The sequence below is a fragment of the Merops nubicus genome, unplaced genomic scaffold (assembly GCF_000691845.1).
Source record: "Merops nubicus isolate BGI_N331 unplaced genomic scaffold, ASM69184v1 scaffold8874, whole genome shotgun sequence".
Classification (NCBI taxonomy): Eukaryota; Metazoa; Chordata; class Aves; order Coraciiformes; family Meropidae; genus Merops; species Merops nubicus.
The window spans coordinates 9,801-17,924 of record NW_008604827.1 but is presented as its reverse complement, the minus strand read 5'-3'; the positions used below and the strand labels follow the sequence as shown (position 1 = coordinate 17,924).

General features: G+C 36.7%; 1 protein-coding gene across 1 annotated transcript in view; it reads left to right on the top strand.

Annotated features, from left to right (window-relative positions):
• The window catches only part of OTULIN (OTU deubiquitinase with linear linkage specificity), a 10,921-nt gene extending 3,091 nt beyond the window's left edge, over window positions 1–7,830 (top strand). The window contains exons 2-7 of the mRNA XM_008939139.1: window positions 205–278; window positions 1,120–1,214; window positions 2,450–2,593; window positions 4,930–5,055; window positions 5,976–6,245; window positions 7,525–7,830. Of these exons, the coding sequence (XP_008937387.1) occupies window positions 205–278; window positions 1,120–1,214; window positions 2,450–2,593; window positions 4,930–5,055; window positions 5,976–6,245; window positions 7,525–7,719 (904 nt within the window). The 3' untranslated portion in view covers window positions 7,720–7,830. The remainder of the gene's footprint in view (window positions 1–204; window positions 279–1,119; window positions 1,215–2,449; window positions 2,594–4,929; window positions 5,056–5,975; window positions 6,246–7,524) is intronic.
• The last annotated feature ends 294 nt before the right edge of the window (window positions 7,831–8,124 follow it).

The window sequence follows — 8,124 nt, the reverse complement described above, 5'->3', positions numbered from 1 at the left end:
AAAGAGTTGAGAAGTTTTTTTAGTTTTTTTTTTGTGACACCTCCTGTTGATTTTATGAAAACGTGTAAGATGCAGAGCAAATGGATTTGAAAACAATATGTGGAAAATGACCTAATTACTTGCCTTTAGTTGTAAACAAGGGGAAAAGTAAATGACTGTGAGATTTGTGCTATTATTTGAAGTATGTGTTGATTTTTGTTGCAGTGAGGAGGACATGTATCGTGATGCAGAAGAAATAGAGAGAGAAAAATTATTACTTTATGAGACAAGCTCTTCAGGTACGTTTAAACTTTGGCATTTCAGATGCACTTTTACAGTTTATTGCAGCACTTAATTAGTGATGACTTGACACCCTCATTTCCAAGGATTTTTGTGCACTAGTGTCTCTGTGTGTAATAGAAGTTACTTATCATGGCTGAGTACATTGTACAGCGTAATTCACAAAAAGATCAATTTTACGTTAAACTATTTGCTCTTAGTATGTTTTTTTTCCTCTGTTTCTATAGTTACTTTACAAGAGAACATGAAACCTTCGGAAAAAAAAGGTTTTTCTTTTCCTTTGGAAAGCAGTCATATAACCTATGTTTATGAGTGCTGTGCTTGAAAATTACTGATTTATAGTCATTATAGCAGCATCTGTTCTGGGATCTCTTGATAACCTTAGTGCCATACCTGTTTTGGAATGAAGGCTGTTGGGATTCCAAGCGAAAACTGTATTTCTTCTTTCTACCATTGTTTCTGACTTCCTCAGATGATCTGTTATTTTTCTCCCTTATTTATCTGCTGAAAGAAGAGGAGAAAATTTCATCCAATACTTTCCTGGTTGCTAAGAAAATGAATAGTGCTAATTTCTACTCTTTACCACTCAGTGTTTTCCAGAAGAGAGGAGCAGTGTTCTCTATTTTGTTGGGCCACATAATTATTTTTGTTCATTTTTGGAGCAAGCTGGTTTTTTTACCCTCAGATACTAATAATTTTGTGGTGGCTATGGGTTGTGCTGCCAGTCTCATTTAGCACTGATGTTATTTTAAAGTGGGGGAGAATATTTAGAAATTCAGTGCTTTTTTTTATGTTGTTCTGTTTCACAGTTCTCCAAGTTACATTTTCTGTTTTTGGCAGAAGGTAAACTAAGCGTTGCACCTGAAATGGACATCCTGGAGTATTGCAGGAGAGAATGGAGAGGAAATACACCAGTAGCAAAAAGGATGAGAAAGGTCTCAGTTCTCTTTTTCTTTTTTTTTGCTTGTTTTCATTTTCATGTTTAGTAGGTGATTTCCTAAGAGAACAGTCTTTGAAACAGGAAATGAAATAGCAATGTTTTCCAGTGTCTGCTTTTAAAGTGGCTGACAACTGGAAGACAGTTTTGTTTATACTTGGTCAAAATGTGTTTTTTTAGTAAGGCTACTTGGTGATTATATATACAGATTTTTGATTAATAGTGTTCTTCAGTACTGTTTTCAGTTGAATTTTTTCTTGGTTTGTTGCCATTAAATGGTAATCTTGTGGGCTGTGGAAGTGGCAGAGCAGATAATCAAACCTTTTGGCAGAAGGCAAATCACTGAACTTGGTTAATTGCATGATTTTTAAGATGGGGAAGCTTTAAGGAATAGGCTCACTTTTTCTTAAATTTTTCCTGAATTCTTATTTTTTGTAGGTTTTGAGCTAATTTTCTTATATTAATCTTGAGCTGGAATGTTAGAAAATAAAGCATAAGGTTGGTTGGGGTTTTTTTTATTGTTTTGGTTTTTTCATTACAACTTGAAAATGTAGTGTTATTTATGAGTAAAGCTAAAAAATACTTTTGTAAATCAAAAGATCCATGTGTCACCTTCAAGAGATGAGTTGGAGAAATACAGATGCACAGGTCATTGGCTCTTGCTAGGTTAGTTGAAGAGACATCCTGAGCTTCAGAAGTTAAGTTTCAACATTGCTGCTGCTTCTGAAAGTATACGTATGGGAATATATAGGGTGCGTTGAGACATTTCAGCATAAACACAAATTTTCCCTGAGGCAGAAAGAAACTACAGGTGACACATGCTTGGTAAATGAATAAGCTGTTGCTGAAACTTCTTGTAGTCATGCTGTATTTTTAGATTTATAGACCTGTGTGTATATTTGTATGTTTGGATTTTCTTTTTTCAAACTTCAGTAGGTTAACTGTCCACAAGTCAATGATATTTCTGCACTGTCATCAAATAAATGCAACAACGTACTTAAATTTCTTTGGTTTCTTGGTTGTTATTCAGTAGAATTAAGGACAGGTTTTTTCACAACACTATTTGTGACAAAAGCATCTGAACTTGCAAAATGGGTAGTGAATCAACCTCTTTGCTTTTAGATAGCATTAGCATTTGGATGCTAATATTCTAATATCTTTTATGATGCCAGTGCATGACCTTAAAATGTTTTATTAATACTTTTGTGTTATTTGCATTTTGTGTGTTTTTAGGGATATGAAGCAGTTGCTCAGAAGTTTGCATCTATAAGGAGAATACGAGGTGACAACTATTGTGCTCTTAGAGCAACACTTTTCCAGGCACTAAGCCAAGCCACCCAGTTACCAAGCTGGCTGCAGAGTGAGGATTTTACTATGGTGTGTGTAAAATTCTGATCTTCTGGCAGTAGAGGAACCTTGGTTATAACCTATTTGATAGTTTTATGCTGTAATTTCTCTATTTTGCTGTATAAGCTCACCTCTCAGTATCCTTTGAGAAGCGGTGGTGTTCAGTTTTGTTGTACCTTTACGGTGATTCTTTCAACCTGGAACTGAGTCCAGGTCCCCTTAGTTTCCCATTTATAATGTATAAATCTTACACTATCCCACACTATAGTGCTGACTGGAATGTAACTTGACTGTCTTCATCTTGGCCTCCTGTTTTCTTCTTACTGCATGTAATGTGGCAGTAAGAGTTTTCCCACAAGACAGCTGGTAATAAAAAATATAGACAACTTCTTTAGAATTATTTAGAAATAATAAAAATGCTTTTGAAATGTGTTCAGATTATTTAGAATAAGTTCAAATGTTCAAATAAACCCCAAACCCAATCAGCATTTCCAAATTATCCTATGTATTCTTGTGTGCCATATGTGGTTTCTCCAGAAAATGGATTAACAAACTGGGATGCTGCAGGCTTTTCAGAATGTGTGTATTACCTGTGTTGTATACCTGCCTTTTAAACGTTACTGAAGTGTAAGAGCAACTCCAGCCTGACATGGGGAACAGTTCTTATGGAGCATTGATAGATAGGCAAAGCAACGTATCTTACTAGCAGAAGAAAAATATTCCAGAAATTGTCTTGCATCAGCAAAGTCCCTTTGCTAGTGTCAGTGAACAGGGAAGGAACAGCTAAGAAGCTGCCTGTGCAGAAGTGGCCTCTTCCAGGGGAGTGAGGTTCCAGCTGCCCAGGCTTCTGCTGCAAACCCAGGTGCTGGATGTCTGACTCAGACCGTGCCCTAACCTGGCAGTCCAGGCAGAACCACGCTGTTCTTACCATCTTCCTGTGTAACTTCAGGGGCCCTGTTACACATAAAGTAAACCTCTTAAGTAAACTAGGGCTGATAGGAAAAAAAAAAAAAAAAGGTGTCATTTTTCATTTTTACCAGTAATTACAAAAACTTGTGAATTTTTTAGAGGAAAATGTGTCACATGTTAATTAAGATTTTTTTTTTAAAAAAGTATCAAACTATAATATGAACTGATGGAAATGATAAACTATTAATGTGTCAAATCAGAGGGCATGTAAGAGAAATGTGTGTGGTGAAAGCTAGCAGTACAACTTTAACAAAGCTTTTTGGTTTTGTTTTATTTAAAATCATGTTTACATGCGCATTTCTTGTTGTAGAAGTTACTGGCATATAATCTTTTCTTTTTTTTTTAGTTCTATATGTCCAGTTAGCATAGCATACCACACTGGGGTGTGGGGGAAGGTCTATGGATATCTAACAAATATTTGGTTGCCATTAAAGAGAGCTTCTTACTAATCTGCAATCCTGATAAAATGAAAACTGGCCAGTAGTGACTGATAGCTACTCAAGACAGATACTTGATTCATTGTGAGACACAAGTTGTTCTTCCAGTTTTAGTGGTAAAATGGATTAATAAATGAGGGTAAAGAACTGGGCATGCAGCTGCCAGGCTGTCCTTCAAGAGAAGTGTAAAAGCTCTTGACTGAGGAGGTGTAGCATGTGAGTGGTAAATGAGCCAGTTCTGAGGCTGAAGTATGATCTGATGCATCATCAATTAATCCCAAGGTTGTTTTCTTCTCGATAAGAAAACCTGTCCCATAGTGTTTTAATTGTGTTTCCTGAAAAGAAAGCACAGTTTGTGTGTTCTATCCAAAGTAGTTTGTGTTCCACCAGGACTTTTGGGTTAGCTGGTGGATGTCATAACACAGAATCGTTTACGCTGGAGATGACCTTTAAGATCATCAAGTCCAACTGTTCACCCAGCACTGCCAGGTCATCTCTAAACCATGTCCCTCAGCATCATATCTGCACATCTTTTAAATCTTTAACCTCCTCTTCTGTTGGGTCATGGACACTTTCAAACAAAGTCAGTGTCATATGCTGCTGGATTAATTTGTTTTAATAAAGAAAAAAGTCATGAGTAACTTGAGGTGATTAATTCTTCCAGTGCTGTTATACATTGGTTAGATCTGGAAGCAGACAGAATACTGGTCTATTACTGTTACTCAGTAAGTATTATAAAGAGCCAGTTGTGTCCAGATACGGTCATCTTAGTATGACACCTCTTTTGAAGAACATATGGGGGATCATTTCAAGGTGCAAAATGTTAAAAAAAAAACCCTAACAACAACAAAACCAACAAAAAAACCCCAAACCCCACAATCAAATAATAGTGTGTACATTTGTGGCTTTTTCTTTGAAGACTTTTTCACTTAAGCTGCCTTTTCTTCTCTCAACTTCCAGCTTCCCGAAAACTTGCTGAGCAAGTATGACTGGATGAAGCAGTGGCAGCTAAAACATACACTCAGCAGGCAGATGGGAGAAATAAGTGATGAAATTAAAGAGTACTTAATACTTCTAAGGGAAAAGGTTGGAAAAGTATTTGATTGTTCTTGATCACTTGCAAATAAGAAAAAAAATATTTTTTAATATAGTGTATTTAGTATAAGGATGCTTTCACTAGTGAAAGTCACTTTTCTGTATACTGCAAAAGGACTTGAGGAAAGAATATCTGTTCAGCTCTGTGGGAATTTTCTGATCTTTCACTATTTGCATTGGCCTGATGCTGGAATTAATTTTTAAGCAGCTCTGCAGAAAACTAAAGTGGACAGGTTTCAGTGAAGAAATTAATGTAACAGTAACATTTTGCCTCAATTTCTTCTATTTATTTAAAGGAATGATGTATACTGTAAATGCTGTTGCTCTCTTGAACTGGTCATCAAAACAAGGCACTTTCAGTGTTCAGATAGACTACCTAGCCCCATCCTTCCCCCACCCTTGAAACTCTGGAACCTATTTAAAAACTTCATTTGTTCCTTTCCTACTGTGTATGCATATTCTCTTTTTTTTATTATTATTTTTAAGGCTTTTAAGAATATTTAAATGATTGCATTCGAGCAGTTTGAGAGCCAGAGTGAAATATGCATTCTGAGTAACTGAAATGTACAGAATATGAAGGATTTAAGATTTATGATGCAGGAAGCAAAAAGGTTATTTCCTTATTGCTTGTTGTCCCATGACAATATTTGTTTTGCCATCTCGCAGGAATTTTCAGTATCCTTTTTTGCTTAAGGACTAGTTTAAGCAAAATCAAGCTAACCCAACCTGAGCTTGATAGGACTACTGCTGTGGAAATAGTCTCAATTGATTTTAAAAAGGCAGAAAGCCCTTCATAAAGTGAATTCTGAGTGCCTGTGCTGAACATGTGACACATCACAAGTGGCTTTTTGCAGCTCTTAGGTGGTGATGGCTATTGATACATGGGGGGGGGGGTGTCGTTTTTTTTGTAGTGGAAGAATATAAGTGAAATCAAGAGTCCTACTGAGAAACAAGAAGCTTGTGATAGATTGTTTAGAAATGAAGAGGAGGAGTATAGTCTCTATGAAGCGCTGAAGTTTTTGATGTTGAACACTGCCATTGAATTATACAACGATGGTAAAGATGGAAGGAGAGTTCCTGTCTTCTCGTGGTTACTGTTTGCACGCGACACCTCTGGCAATCCTTGTCAGTTAATGCGGAATCACTTGAATCATATTGGCCACAGTGGAGGCCTTGAACAGGTAAGGAGAGATTCTTCTGGTAGTGTTATTTTCCTGCTTTGGAGATTCGGGCTCCAAGTGGTTTAAGAAATCACCCAGTTTTTGTTGGTGTGACTAAATTTAATGGTTTAGTGTCTGGTCTTTTTTTTGGGAAAATACAGTAGAACTGGTTGCTCGTAGTAAGTCTCTAAAGGCTTTCCTCTTAAATATCTTTTTTTTTTTGTCATAAGCCAACACTTAGGTAGCATTCTTTGGAAGTATGGTATTCTATTAACAGCAACATTTGTATTAGTTTCTTGTTTGTTAGCTTTTTAAAAAATGTCATGATAAAAGCTAATACTCAGATTATGAAGAGGAGATCATGTGTATCACAGGTACTTGGTGAATTCTGATAAACTAATGACAGTTGCTGCATTACACATTGCAGAAATGGTTATGCATATTACAAAAAAGCCCCAAAACAAAATGTAGTGGTTAATGAGCTGGATAGTCTGAAATATTTTAGAAACATCCATTTGAAAAAATCCCATTGAATACATTGCAAGTATGGGGCTGCAGTTAAATTCAATACTTAACTATGGACTCTGGAAACTTGGAAGTATTATGGTTTGTGTCTGTTTATTGGTTTAAAAACTTGACTGTAGTAGAGATGAGACAGGTTGCTGTTACAGTAATTTGGCTGATTCATTTGTGAAGTTTTTGCTGCCCTGTTTAGTCAACAAGAAATGTCACCTAATTTTGTGCTGACTGCATTTATTTCAGTGATATTCTTTGTAAACTGTTCTTTAGAACAGCTTACGGTTGCCACGGTAGTAGAAAAGACAGAAGATTTTCCAGCTTCTTTCTCTGAATTCCTTCTGATATCAACAGGCTTTGTAAGGGGTTTCCATCTATTTTTTATTTGGCTAGCAGAGTTCAGAGTACCCTCTAAGAAGGAAAGAATTGTTGCTTGAAACCCTTTCTTGTCTGGTTTGGTGACTTAACAAGGTGCACACTGATATGAGAGAATGTCCTTCCCACCTGTTTGTGGCAGTAAGGAAGTAGAGTCTCTGTATAAAGTAGCTTTTCTTTAGGACTAATATCCTACTGTGCCATTGTTGGGTCTGAAGAGCTTCATGTTAAAGGTGTGGCATCTCAGAGGTGTGTGGCTGAGATACTGAACTAGAGTCCATCCTCACTTCATACTTTTTCTGTGAAAAATTGTATCTGATAGGTATTACTTTAGCATTTTTACGAGAAAAAGCTTGTAAAAAGTATGTTTAATTTTATACATTGTATTTCTGCTTTTTTCCCAATGCAGGTGGAGATGTTTCTCCTTGCTTATGCCCTGCAGTATACCATCCAAGTGTATCGACTGTACAAATACAGTACTGGTGAGTTCATCACACATTACCCCAACGACCCGGAGGAGGGCTGGCCCGTGGTGACTCTCATAACTGAAGATGACAGACATTATAATATTCCAGTCAGAATGTGCCAAGAGACTACGCTGTAAATGAGTGATTTTTAGCAGACAAACCTGTGCTACTTACTGAGGTTCCTAGTGCCATTTTGAAAGAGGACAATGATGAAATCTGCGTTATTAAATCTACAGCAGCTTAAATCTACAACAATCCACGTTTTAGAAATGTACCTATGAAATCAATATCAAATACGTGCTACCTCCAAGAGTGAACATTTTGCAAGTGTGTTGCCCAGAAAAAAAAAAGAAAAAAGGGAACTTCTGCAATCCTTTTTTTGAAAGGCTTACTCTAAAAAGGAATGCAAAGACTATACATGCGCTTCTTGTAAGAAGACAGGTGAGGCTGTGTGGTAAGACATGGGCTGACCTGCTCCCTAAAATAATGAGATAGCGATGAATTGAAATTTCTGGGAAGTCAGCTGACAATATCCTCACTGA